The sequence below is a fragment of the Agrilus planipennis genome, unplaced genomic scaffold (genome assembly GCF_000699045.2).
Source record: "Agrilus planipennis isolate EAB-ADULT unplaced genomic scaffold, Apla_2.0 scaffold178, whole genome shotgun sequence".
NCBI lineage: Eukaryota > Metazoa > Arthropoda > Insecta > Coleoptera > Buprestidae > Agrilus > Agrilus planipennis.
The window spans coordinates 6,538-21,405 of NW_020439320.1; the positions used below are offsets into that span (position 1 = coordinate 6,538).

The 14,868-nt window shown below is 36.1% G+C and overlaps 2 protein-coding genes across 3 annotated transcripts; both read left to right on the forward strand.

Annotated features, from left to right (window-relative positions):
- Positions 1–2,708: 2,708 nt before the first annotated feature.
- Positions 2,709–5,872, forward strand: LOC108738379 (luciferin 4-monooxygenase-like). Of its 2 annotated transcripts, XM_018471777.1 has the most exons (3): positions 2,709–2,841; positions 2,900–3,193; positions 4,481–5,872. In XM_018471777.1, the coding sequence occupies exons 2-3, from the start codon at positions 2,993–2,995 to the stop codon at positions 4,991–4,993; spliced, it is 714 nt and encodes a 237-aa protein (XP_018327279.1). In that variant the 5' UTR covers positions 2,709–2,841; positions 2,900–2,992; the 3' UTR covers positions 4,994–5,872. The 2 variants fall into 2 exon arrangements, with proteins under 2 accessions (XP_018327279.1, XP_018327280.1); XM_018471778.2 differs by lacking the exon at positions 2,709–2,841 and having other exon boundaries at positions 2,859–3,193.
- Positions 5,873–7,209: 1,337 nt separating this feature from the next.
- LOC112905682 (luciferin 4-monooxygenase-like) lies at positions 7,210–14,705 on the forward strand. The gene is made up of 4 exons (XM_025978541.1): positions 7,210–7,215; positions 7,740–8,263; positions 9,342–9,495; positions 13,364–14,705. Exons 1-4 carry the CDS (start codon positions 7,210–7,212, stop codon positions 13,670–13,672), a joined length of 993 nt encoding a protein of 330 aa, XP_025834326.1. The 3' UTR covers positions 13,673–14,705.
- Positions 14,706–14,868: the final 163 nt, after the last annotated feature.

The window sequence follows — 14,868 nt, forward strand, 5'->3', positions numbered from 1 at the left end:
ACTAGTGTTGCCCAAACGCAAGAACAAGACGAGACTTAGCCAGTCTTGGTCTTGGTCTTGCGCCAATACACCTGGTCTTGGTCTTGGTCTTGGTCTTGCGCTCCCAGTCTTGGTCTTGGTCTTGGTCTTGCAGCAAGAGTCTTGCAAGTCTTGCAATTACCTATTAGTCTATTACTATTTATTAAAGTTTACTTTAAATCCTAGAAAAACGTATTAGAATTGGAACATTGTGAGCTTGAATGAATATAGCCATAGTAAAGATCAAGCAGATTAATAAATAACTGAAGATTTGATAAGAAATTCGAAAAATCAACTGACCTATATGTCGTTTTCCATGGAAGTAACTGTTTCTTAATAAACATTTATGATCCTTGCTTTCTACCGCGCCGCCTCGCCACGTGCCGGCTCTATGATAAGGATGCCGCCGCAAATCAAACAATAATATAAAGCGTGTAAAAAAATTCGAAATTATTTTGCATGAGTATACCTACACCCTATGGCGGCAATCAAATAGTGTCAAATGTTATGATTTCAGCTTGGCGGCAACGATTGTTTTAGATTTCAAAAGAAGCCGCCGGCGCGTGTATCATAACCATGTACTTCCGAAAAGCGGCAAATCTTTACATCTGCGGCCAACGCTATAACGGCCGTAATATTTATAATGGCACTGCTATCCCAGGAAACCACAACTTTACAATGACAATTTAACGATAGGCTTCTAAAAACAGGGTGTTCCGTTTAAAAAATGAAAAAAGTGATATCAGTACCGGTGAAACGGGAAGCAGCATTGATTGAGCATCTATCCCAAAACATAGATGACAATCAACTGTCCAACTTTATCCCTAGGAGTTTTATCATATTATTAAAAGTTATAACATGTCTTCATCGAGCACCCTACATACATCTAGACTAAATAATATGTCATACATTAGCATCTACGTTAGTGCATTTTACATTTTGTTTTGTAGTATTTTACGATTCTTCAATTTTTAAAAATTTCTACCTATGTCTAATCGTTGGTATTACTACTAATCCGCATTTATTGTCTATTTAGATTGCAGATCTAACAACTGGAGAATCATTGGGACCCTACCAAGAAGGTGAGATTTGCGTAGGGGGTGCTTACAGAATGAATGGTTACTACAACTTTATTTCGCCTGACACATATGATCCTGAAGGTTTCACCAGAACCGGAGATATCGGATATTACGATGAAGACGAATACATTTATATCATTGATCGATGCAAAGAAATGCTGAAATATAAATCATTTCCGGTAAGTCCTGCTTACATTGAATTGTTTTCATTTTTAACCCTTCGGAAATATATTTTTTTGGTAAAGGTCCAGATGATGGCCCTCACCCCCGAAGGGGTGGGGATGGGGGGATCGAAAGAGGAAGCTCCCCCACCACTGTACCATAAAAAGTTCGTGGCGGTCTCACCCTCATAAAAAGTTATGGAGGGTAGATGATGGCTCCCACCGCAAACTGGGGTGGGGTGGGGGGATCGAAAGAGGGTGATTACCTGAGTAAAACCCCATAAAAAATTTGCGGCGGTCTCACCTCTATAAAAAGTTATGGGTGTAAGTTGATTATTTTGACAATTTTCATACACTAAGTACAATTTAAATAAAATTCAATAAAAAAATGTTTTCAAGCGGGGGGAGGTGTTGGATCGAGAGAGGGTTTTCACTTGAACAAAACCCGATAACCTAACCTAACCTACCCTATTGATAAAGATATTTAAATAATGTTTTATATAACTTTCTCAATATTTTTATNAATTTATACATTTCAAGACTAATTTTGCCAATAAAACAACTAGTTTTACTTATTTTCATACAGTACTGTTTTGTCAATACCGCTTCCATTTTATTTAAAGCTATCCGTAACTACTCCTTGCTAAATGCTAATACTGCTATTCCATCTGCAAATCTAAGCATACTAATCTTTTGCCCCTGTATATCTATCTCTACAGTTGTACTGTTTTTAATAATGTTGGTCGCGTCTTTGATGTATAGATTAGAAAGTAGCAGTGACAGTGTGCATTTCTATCTGACTCCCATCCAAATATTTACTTCGCTACGTTGCAGCCCCAACTCTATAACTGCCTGTTGCTCTTTATACAAACTAAATAACTCTCCTACCTTTGTAACTCATCCCTACATTTTGAAATACATTTAATATCTTGTCCCACTTGACGTTGTCAAAGGCTTTTTATAAATCTGCAAATCCTACGCACTCTTTCTTTTTCCAATCGTTTTCTCTATTGTTACCCGTAAAGCTGGAATGGCCTCCCACGTTCCTCTATTTCCTCTATTTCTTCTAGTTATTCCGCCCGTAGAAAAAATAACAGAAAAAAATAAAAACTAAACTTTTGGGTGTTTCATTCCCACCAGTCAGTAATGCTGACTAGGCCGGAATGTAGGACGAAAGAGCCTCTTCAGCCTCCTTCGGAGGGGAAACATGAAACGGACGCAATGAAGACAGGAGAGAATGAAAGATTATCTGTGGAATATTACTTGCCTCGACCTTTGCCTAAGAGCTCCAAGGAAATTATAGAAAACTTGGACCAGGCAGACGAACCCCAAATCAAACCGGCGTCTTCCCTAAATGCTACAAAAACTACAAGTCAGAAAAAATCTTTTTTGGTAATTTTTGGAGACTTTTGGAAAATTAAGTACCAAAGATGATGTTGTCTAAATGTTGACCCTCGCGCCGCTGGCACTCCTCCAACTGAAAACGGAAATTGGCTGAAGAGGGTCTTCCGCCCTACCTTCCAGCGTAGCCCGGAGGGAATGCCCGAAAATAACACTGTGAAGGATTATTCTCACTCAATATTGTAATGTTGAAAGTTTTCGTGTATAAGATGCTAATAAATGGTTTTCTTTCATTTGTAGCTGCAAGCTGTGTTCTTACCATTTCCTTATTTGGTTGATGTAACAGAATACTGTCAAAATCAGAACATAACCCTACATTTGAATGAAATAACGATGGGAGGAACACCAGTAACCGAAAAACACCTCCGCTTAGCAGCCGAAACGTTTCCAAACACCAGACTTTTAAATTGTTACGGACAAACCGAAGTAGGACCAACAACAGCATATCCGAGACACGAAAATTACGTAAAATTAATGAAAGAAAAGCTGTTTAAACTATCCTGCGGTAAAACAGTACAAGGAGCTATAATTAAGGTTAATAGTAATTAGCAAAATAGTATACCTATTGAAGACAACTTGCACCTAAGTTTCATTAAAACCGATTTTACCAGCAGCTTAAAGTGGTGAACCTCAGTTAGCATTTTCAAAAAAGAAAACTGTTTTTTTGCATATGCCTGAAAGCAACAGTCAGCGATACATTAAACAAAGTAGGCAATGGAAAGCAACAATTGAAATAATATTGACAAATGTCATTAGTTCGCATTTTCTCTTACTTGGTGTAATCACGGATGACAATGTGGTAACGAACATAATCGAAGTATATTTTGAAACGCCCTGGGAGCGATACGTACGCACAAGGGGTGTTAAATATGCGACAGTAAATCGTTTCCCAAAAAAAAAAAATAAAACCCAAAATTCTATAATAATTCTTTTTGCCATTAAAACAAACCCATAATTTAAATACAAATTTGTTCGAATATAAACCGTGTATTTAACCGCATAAAGGCATATCATTCATGGTCAAAAGAGTAACAGCTGAAGGTCGAGTCCTAACGGTTCACTTTATAACGGGGAAGTACTACACATTTCACCATTTCTCACTACTGACTCCTACTTTCTTCTTTTTATTCAACCAACATTCTCGTACATATCTTTCTAATCATTTGTAAACTCTATTCTTTCACCTATTCGTTTTCGAAACTCCATTATCACATTTTCTGACCAATCATTTACATCCTTCAGACCTTGTCCCTTTCTCAAATCCCGTCTCCTTCCATTTTATCAATAATGGCAAATGGTCCGAGCCAATTACTTCTCGAACTTTAATCTAATCTGATCCCATTGCCAGGCAATAAAATGATCTCTTCGCTAAGTTTAAGCATGGTTTAAGACCCATGAGACTGCTAAACTTCAATTTCAATTTAATAAGGTATCCAAAAATATCAATATAAACAGTGTGTTCCATTTAAAAAATAAAAAAAATTGATGTCAATTTCTGCGAAGCAAGAAGCAGCTTTGATTAAGAGTCTACCTCAAAACTCAAAACATAGATGACCATCAACTATACAATTTTGTATCTAAAAAGTATTATCATATAAAAATAATGGTATGTCTTCACTGAGCACCTTACATGCATCTAGACTAATTCATATATCATACATTAGCATCTACATTAGTGCATTTTACATTTTGTTCTGTAGTATTTTATGTTCGGTTGTAATGCTATTAAGCCAATAAAAATAAAATATTCAATTTTCAAAATTTTCGGCCTGTATGTATATTTAATCCTTAAAAAATTCATACTTATTATTATCTGTTTAGATTGCAGATCTAACAACTGGAGAAGCATTGGGACCGTATCAAGAAGGTGAAGTTTGCGTAGGAGGTGCTTACAGAATGAATGGTTACTACAATTTTATTTCGCCTGACACATATGATTCTGAAGGTTTCACCAGAACTGGTGATATCGGATATTATGATGAAGACGAATACATTTATATAGTTGATCGATGCAAAGAAATGCTCAAATATAAATCATTTCCGGTAAGTCCTGCTTCCATAGAAGACGTATTATCTCATCATCCGGCTGTTAAGCAATCAGTTGTTTTCGGCATTCCCCACGAAGTAGACGGAGATCATCCGATTGCTTTAGTTGTACTCAAAAACGACGTAAAAGTTGATCCAACGGAAATTAAAAAATTCGTCGATGACAAAGTTGACGATCGCAAGAGGCTAAGGGGAGGTGTAAAAATTATTAAAGAAATACCTTTGAGTCCTACAGGCAAACCAGACCGAAGGCTTTTAAAAAATATGGTTTTAAACGGAGGGCTGTAACAGAATGAGTACCGAATTGTAGATTTTTATTGTACTATTGTTATTATAAATTAATACCTAATGTTGGTAGTAAAATCTAATATTTCTTGGAAGAAATTGGAAGAAATATTGGGACAGAATGGTGTAATGTAATGGTTCGTATAGTGCAGTCGAAATAAGAAGGGAAAGTCCCCAATAAATAATGCACACTAAAGGCATATCGTTTTTCTCGTTCTTACAAACGGAAGATATCCTGTCTTTACTCTCTAAACACGCCTCCTCCACAGCTGAGTCGAGACCTGCAGCTACGGTTCATAAGAATCAATCGAATAGAATGAGACGGTTGAAAACGTGCTTGTCTTGTTGTCTGTACCTATATTAAATGAGCAAATTTGCAGGATCGGCTTAAGGTAGTAGTCGTGCTACAGTATGAAATTTTAAGAAAGAGTAGGTACCACAATATACACAAAGTGGAAATAACCAAAATATTATAAGGCTAATAAAATATTACAATTACTACATAGAGCATATACTTTCCATGTTAATGACCTGAACTATAATTAAAGTTATCTCGAATTAGAGAAGGTCAATCGACTTCAAATTTTGAAGATATTATAATTTCCTTAATACTGAAATTTAGAATCCATGCCCATCGCACGACAGCTACCCTTAAATTACTTGGTTTATTTGTACGAATAATTATTTCTCTGTTTTGTTGAGGTAATTGTTTCTGGTTGTAATTGATGTTATTTGTGTTGTGGGTTTTGCTATTATTGTTGAAATTTATATTAGGCTAATGATATTATAATGAGCTACCAATAAATGTAGAGAGATGACTATTCGCACAAATACACCAACTAAATTAAGCCGACCCTGTAAGTTTGCCCATTTTATGTAGGTACAAATGACAAGACAAGCATGTTGTCGATCGTCTCATTTTATTCGATTGATTCTGTTCATAAAACGTAGGTGCAGGCCTCGACGCAGCTGTAAAGGAGGGGTGTTTAGAGAGTAAAGACAGGATATCTTCCGTTTGCAAGAACGAGAATAACGAAATGCCTTTAGTGTGCATTATTTATTGGGGACTTTGCCTTCTTATTTCGACTGCACTATAGGCAATTTAAGCAATTCGGTATGTAGTTGCCTGACCCATGAGTGTATCCATTTTTTAACTAAAGATGTTTATCTCAAAGAATAAGTATTACCTACTTTGATGATTATGATTCTTTTAAATCCAGAAAAGTCCTGTAATACTTACATAGTGTTTTGTAAACAGAAGAAGTAAATGATTCAAAGTCAAATAATTCATTCATTTCAAATCATATCTCATATCAAAAGACAGCAAATAGAACCAAAAACAATGGCTTCTTTCATGTGTAATAGATAATAATTAATCGAAAGTAAACAGTGGGGCATGGCATATACGAGGGTGGATTGATAAGTTTCCGGCCTAACCAAGAGATGACGCCACTAGGCCTACCTTGAGGTGACATTCTATAGTACCATCCTTGGATAGCTTGTAGCTATAGTTTCAGCCCGATCTCCTTGCTAGNAAAACAAATAATCTTATTAAAATTTAAATTTGTAATGCAAGTCTTTAATATACCTGTATATCAAATGTAAAAACACTGCTTATCTAAAACAGGGCGTGAATACACCAACATACCCTCGTCAATTTACAAGGTGTTTCTGAAATAAATAGCAAGCTTGCAGGAGGTTATAGAGCACTATAAAACAAACAATTTAGACTCTAATAAGATCGCACAGTGAATTACGACATTGCAACGCCGCATTCAATTAGCTGCTACTTAATACTTCTGCGGATGTCTTGTTTGTAATTTATTAGATTAGATTGACGATTTTTTGTTTATATAAGCCAGTTTACAGTAGTTCTTTGTTTTTTAAACGCTGTAGGCTTGTATTGCGTATGTATGTAGACAGCTGAAGTCTTTAGAAGTAGGTCAATGTATCAGTGTCATAGGTTACTGCAGAATGGTATTATTTACTACTACTTAAAGTACACCACGACAAGGCATAAAAAACACAAAAGAAAGAAAAAATTATCGTTATGTATACTTTAATAGGTAACATTATATTTTTTAGATACGTAATTTTATTACATTTCAAAACCAACATTGCGGTATTGCAAAGGTGCGTTACCTTTTAATGGGTGGTTCACCAATAGCCCCCTTCTCCCATTGAAAAATTAATAACAATACCGGTAAACGGACACACACATGTACGTAAGTACACCACAAAAGTCTGACATTTGGCGTACTTCAATTGCAGCGATCATACACGGTCGTGCAAATCATTAGCGTAGTCCAGGAAAATGTTCTGTATATACCAAATAGTACGCGCGATGCCCATCTACCACACACTTTTGCATGCTCAAATTTTCCAATTTTAAAGCCTTGCAATCTTAATTCATGAAAGTTAATCTTGTTTGCGCAATTGAGAGCAGAAAAGTAGGCAACTTATGTGCTGCGTATCTCTTATGCCTTACACTTTCGATTGGAGCCAAATTTTTTTTGGTAAGCAAGTCAACAAAATATGTACTGAAAGAAAATTTGATTACATAAATGCAAGGAACAAGCAAATATCAACCTGTTTTTACTTCTGACAATGACAGGTTCACAATTGAATCAATTACCTAAGTTGTCTTAATTTTAATTTAAGAATACAAAAATCTTTTTTTTAATTCTTTCGATTCATCTATAGATAAGTAATTTACTTTGCTCTTATATGAGTGCATTGATTGTTTCAGATTGACGGTATCACCCACGAAGAAGATAAATTCAACAATTTTCTAACGATTTGTATAAGAACAGCGTTACACATGCGAAAAGAGGGTTTTATACCGCAAGACAAAGTAACGATTTGTACATTTAATACATTAAATAGTGCAGTACCATTAATCGCATCATTTTTTACTGGAGTTATCCCGTCAACAATTGACCCCACATTCTCAGAAGATGATTGCAAACATTTTCTTCAAATGCTGAAACCGAAAGCTATTTTTGTCGGTTCAGATTCAGTTGATTTAATTGTTAATAGTCTTAAGGCTAGCAATTTGAAATCAAAAATTATTGTGCTCGGTCCTTCCAACGATTATGAATCTTTCGATAATTATTTAGCTCCAATCGATGGAGAAGAATCATTTGAGCCACACGATGCCATAAATTGGAAAGACACTGCTGTGATTCTGTTCAGCAGTGGAACCACTGGTAAACCAAAAGGAATTTGCCTAAACCATAGTTTCCTCATCAACAGTGCTCAAATGAAAAAGCAGTAAGTGAAAAAACTCATGAAAAATTATTTATTTATACTTAATTAAAATGTTGCCCAGACATCGTTGATAGATATATGTAGTATACTCTAATAGAAGTTGAACTTTTTCCAAAACGTTCCACGAAAATACAGAGTGTTTCTGAAATAAATAGAAAGCTTGCAGGAGGTGATAGGTGATAAAACATAGGTCAGAGCATATTATACATACATACATATACATTGCGTGAGTTTATAGACAAACATTTTCCTAGTCGGCACGAAGTCCTGATTTAAATCCGCTGGACTTCTTTGTATGGGGTTTTTATGAAACATCGCGTGTATCAAACTACCCTGTACGATCGCTGCAAATGAAGTATGTCAAATGCCGAACGTTTTTGTGCGACTTAGACATAGTTTTTATAGTGTATGTACGTACAAATGTATGTATCTAGTGATGTTGTAATTATTCTATTCTAGTGGGATGACAGGGCTATTAACGAACAACCCATAATAAAAGGTAACGCACCTTGGCAGTAGCCCAATGGTGATTTAACAAATTAATAAAAGATCTGTTACCTATCTAGAGGATATTAATTTACAAATTACCACTATTTACATAACGTTAATTTTTTTTGTTTTGTGTTCTCAACACTATGTCGAAAAACACTTTCCCACTTTTCTCACCCATTTTCGGTTGTGGTTTTGTATACTTAAATTATGTTTCTTTACTTTTTTTTTGGTGTTTTGTCTGTAAAATATATATTTGTTCAATTTTGTGCTTAATTCTGTTCAATGTTCTATATTTAGTATATCTATAAATAATCACCATTAAATATATAGATTTTAACATCATCTAACTGCATTGTGTTTTACTTCTGTGCTATTAATATAGATAAAATCCTATTTAATGTGGTTGAGTTTCAGTAAGCATATAAACAAAATAAATTTTAATAGTTTCTTGATCTACCTACCTACTACTGAAACCTAGCAAATATTACCTTTGGAATTCAATGAATTAAGAAAATTGTACCTGGAAAAATGCCTGAAATTTTTTAAACTGATGTAGAACTTATGACTGCAACTGAAATTTTCTTTTCAGCGCAAAAGGGGTGAAAGTACTATTCTACTCATCTCTGTATTGGGTCACACAAGTCGGTTTAACTATTGCAAACATTCTCTATGGATTTATCAAAGTGGTTTGCCCAAGATATGATGGCCCTGCAAGCTTTTGTAGAGTTGCACAAGACTGCAAGGTATATATCGAATATCATCATCATAAGGTCGTCAGTCCTAAGACTGGCTGGACACGCACCTCCACTCTTTCCTATCCTGAGTTAAACTTTGCATTTCCCTAAAACTAGAACAACCCATATCCTTAACTATTTGCGAACAGTAATCTAATGTAGGTCTACCTCTACCCCTCCATTTCAACCTCTAATTTATCTCTGACTAGACTTTAATGCCTAAGAAGGTGTTCTACTAACCTATCTCGCCTATTTCTTATTGACTTCCATATAGAGTCCTCTGTTCTCCTACTCTTTCTAATACCTCTTCATTTCTAACCTTCTCTATCCACGGTATCCTCATTATTCGCTTGTAACTCCTGTTTCTGCCTCTAATATGTCTCTGACTAGACCTTCATGCCTGAGAAGGTGCCCTACCAACCTATCTCGCCTATTTCTTATTGACTTCCATAGAGTCCTCTGTTCTCCTATTCTTTCTAATACCTCTTCATTTCTAACCTTNATAATTAGAGATAAATTTCCAATTTGGACTGTAGTTCTTGATAGCTATGTCATGATTGAGACGGCACACATTGAACTGCGAGGCGCAGTACGCCCAGAGCAGAGCAGATTAGCGCAGTCCGAAGAAAATACGTGTGCTTAATAGTTGTTGAGTAACAAAAATTGTGGCTAAATATCTTGATTTCAGCTCTATGTCAAATTCTGATACTGAATTCGAAACATTACTATTTCCGTCTCAAATACCACGAACGGTAAAAATGCGAAATACCTATAGGATCGGTATTTTATTACAAGTTTGCAGAAAAGAGACAGGCAGATATTGGCCGTACTGTCTCTTTCTGAGAGAGAGAGTAGTCACTTTTGTAAGTACATGAAAGAAAGCGGGACTCACAGGAATATGAATTCATAAGACAATTTTCTAGTGAACTATCTCCGCCTGAATGCACGATTCGATCTATCCGAAGTCCGTCTTACGCGCAGCATTGCCCTACCCACAACCATGCTCTGCGCCGCATTTCCCGGTGTCATATAAGGCATTGTGATTTGTAATTCACAGATACTACACTGCCGCGTCACCTGCGAGTCAATGTCTAACACCTGGGAGTCAATGTGCGCCATCTGCGAGTCAGTGTAAGGGGTTGGGAGTCAATGTGTCAACTGTCAATCAATGCGCACCAAGCCCAAGAATTGGACTGAACGTTCCGTATCATGTTGTGAAGTAAATACCCATAGGATCAGTAGTTTATTATAGGTTTGCAGGAAAAAGACAGACATATATTGGTCGTACTTTCTCTTTCTGGAGAGTGGTCACTTTTATGAATACATGAAGAAAATGGAACTTACGGGGATATGCCCTAATAAGAGAATTTCCTTGTGAACTATTTCCGCCAGAATACACGATTCGATCTATTCGCAGTCGATTTTAGGCGCAGCATTGCCCTACCCACAACCATGCTCTACACTGTAGTTCCCGGTGCCCTGTAAGACATTGTGATTTGTGATTCACAAACTCTAAACTGCCTGCGTCAGCTGCCATTCAATATCCAACACTTATGAGTCAATGGGCGTCATCTACGAATTAATGTGCGTTACCTGCGAGTCAGTGTAACCGCTTGTGAGTCAATGTGTCATCTGCAAGTCAATGCGTACTAAGCCCAAGAATTGGACTCAACGTTCCGTGTCAAGTTGTCCTCTAGGATCAGTAGATTATTACAAGTTTGCAGAAAAGAGACAAACAGTTATTTCTGAAGAGTGGTCACTTTTGTGAGGATCAATCCATTCTCTATGTCTATGTTCCCAACCATAACTTTACTTTCAAGAACTCCGCAGCAGCACAAAAAATTAATATCAAAAAATTGTCTCTTAATTTGTTCAACAAAAGTTTAAAAGAGAATTATTTTAAGCGATTAGACACCAGACGACCCAATTCTTTACAATTACCATTANCCTTGGAGGAGATTATGTTGAGAAATAAAAAAAAAAAATTTTTAAAAACCTTGTTTTTCTTGGTCAGGCCGGAAACTTATCAATCCACCCTCGTATATGCGGTTTGTTGTTTGTCGTTCCAGTCAATCAATTAATTTTATCAATTATACATTAAAGAAAGCATTATTTTGATTGATTTAGTACTATTTAGTGTGAAATATGCTTAGGAGCTAATTATCAATTGAATTTGAAATCGGCAATTTATTCTATCCATCACCCTATGAAATTTCCTGGAGCAAAAAAGATCCTTCATCAACATCAAAACCTTTCTCACCCCGAGACTCATTGTGGCCAGTCCGCTCGTGAGAAAATAGTAACTTATTCCGATTCTTTTATGAGTCCCGAACAATCCGTATGTGGTAATAAAGAAAACATAAACTTTATTATTTGTTTTNTAATACCTCTTCATTTCTAACCTTCTCTATCCACGGTATCCTCATCATTCGCCTGTAATACCACATTTCGAACGCTTCTAACTTTTTCTTTTCCGCCGCGACCACTGCCCATGTTTCGCACCCGTACAGCGTCGCGCTTCAAACACACCTTTAACAACCTTTTTCGAATTTATAAATTAACCGTTCGCAAGCGTAGAAGTAACTTCTTTTTATTGAAAGCGACTCGACGCTGCGCTATCCACTGTTTTATATCCCCACTACTCCTTCCGTTCTTACTTATGTGACTTCCTAGATACCTTAAATCGGCTACTTTATCTTTACTATCTTTATATTCGCTCTTTCCCTACTTTTTCTTCCCTTGCATACCAGTATTTTTATTTTACTTGAATTTATACATTTCAAGACTAATTTTGCCAATAAAACAACTAGTTTTACTTATTTTCATACAGTACTGTTTTGTCAATACCGCTTCCATTTTATTTAAAGCTATCCGTAACTACTCCTTGCTAAATGCTAATACTGCTATTCCATCTGCAAATCTAAGCATACTAATCTTTTGCCCCTGTATATCTATCTCTACAGTTGTACTGTTTTTAATAATGTTGGTCGCGTCTTTGATGTATAGATTAGAAAGTAGCAGTGACAGTGTGCATTCCTATCTGACTCCCATCCAAATATTTACTTCGCTACGTTGCAGCCCCAACTCTATAACTGCCTGTTGCTCTTTATACAAACTAAATAACTCTCCTACCTTTGTAACTCATCCCTACATTTTGAAATACATTTAATATCTTGTCCCACTTGACGTTGTCAAAGGCTTTTTATAAATCTGCAAATCCTACGCACTCTTTCTTTTTCCAATCGTTTTCTCTATTGTTACCCGTAAAGCTGGAATGGCCTCCCACGTTCCTCTATTTCCTCTATTTCTTCTAGTTATTCCGCCCGTAGAAAAAATAACAGAAAAAAATAAAAACTAAACTTTTGGGTGTTTCATTCCCACCAGTCAGTAATGCTGACTAGGCCGGAATGTAGGACGAAAGAGCCTCTTCAGCCTCCTTCGGAGGGGAAACATGAAACGGACGCAATGAAGACAGGAGAGAATGAAAGATTATCTGTGGAATATTACTTGCCTCGACCTTTGCCTAAGAGCTCCAAGGAAATTATAGAAAACTTGGACCAGGCAGACGAACCCCAAATCAAACCGGCGTCTTCCCTAAATGCTACAAAAACTACAAGTCAGAAAAAATCTTTTTTGGTAATTTTTGGACACTTTTGGAAAATTAAGATGATGTTGTCTAAATGTTGACCCTCGCGCCGCTGGCACTCCTCCAACTGAAAACGGAAATTGGCTGAAGAGGGTCTTCCGCCCTACCTTCCAGCGTAGCCCGGAGGGAATGCCCGAAAATAACACTGTGAAGGATTATTCTCACTCAATATTGTAATGTTGAAAGTTTTCGTGTATAAGATGCTAATAAATGGTTTTCTTTCATTTGTAGCTGCAAGCTGTGTTCTTACCATTTCCTTATTTGGTTGATGTAACAGAATACTGTCAAAATCAGAACATAACCCTACATTTGAATGAAATAACGATGGGAGGAACACCAGTAACCGAAAAACACCTCCGCTTAGCAGCCGAAACGTTTCCAAACACCAGACTTTTAAATTGTTACGGACAAACCGAAGTAGGACCAACAACAGCATATCCGAGACACGAAAATTACGTAAAATTAATGAAAGAAAAGCTGTTTAAACTATCCTGCGGTAAAACAGTACAAGGAGCTATAATTAAGGTTAATAGTAATTAGCAAAATAGTATACCTATTGAAGACAACTTGCACCTAAGTTTCATTAAAACCGATTTTACCAGCAGCTTAAAGTGGTGAACCTCAGTTAGCATTTTCAAAAAAGAAAACTGTTTTTTTGCATATGCCTGAAAGCAACAGTCAGCGATACATTAAACAAAGTAGGCAATGGAAAGCAACAATTGAAATAATATTGACAAATGTCATTAGTTCGCATTTTCTCTTACTTGGTGTAATCACGGATGACAATGTGGTAACGAACATAATCGAAGTATATTTTGAAACGCCCTGGGAGCGATACGTACGCACAAGGGGTGTTAAATATGCGACAGTAAATCGTTTCCCAAAAAAAAAAAATAAAACCCAAAATTCTATAATAATTCTTTTTGCCATTAAAACAAACCCATAATTTAAATACAAATTTGTTCGAATATAAACCGTGTATTTAACCGCATAAAGGCATATCATTCATGGTCAAAAGAGTAACAGCTGAAGGTCGAGTCCTAACGGTTCACTTTATAACGGGGAAGTACTACACATTTCACCATTTCTCACTACTGACTCCTACTTTCTTCTTTTTATTCAACCAACATTCTCGTACATATCTTTCTAATCATTTGTAAACTCTATTCTTTCACCTATTCGTTTTCGAAACTCCATTATCACATTTTCTGACCAATCATTTACATCCTTCAGACCTTGTCCCTTTCTCAAATCCCGTCTCCTTCCATTTTATCAATAATGGCAAATGGTCCGAGCCAATTACTTCTCGAACTTTAATCTAATCTGATCCCATTGCCAGGCAATAAAATGATCTCTTCGCTAAGTTTAAGCATGGTTTAAGACCCATGAGACTGCTAAACTTCAATTTCAATTTAATAAGGTATCCAAAAATATCAATATAAACAGTGTGTTCCATTTAAAAAATAAAAAAAATTGATGTCAATTTCTGCGAAGCAAGAAGCAGCTTTGATTAAGAGTCTACCTCAAAACTCAAAACATAGATGACCATCAACTATACAATTTTGTATCTAAAAAGTATTATCATATAAAAATAACGGTATGTCTTCACTGAGCACCTTACATGCATCTAGACTAATTCATATATCATACATTAGCATCTACATTAGTGCATTTTACATTTTGTTCTGTAGTATTTTATGTTCGGTTGTAATGCTATTAAGCCAATAAAAATAAAA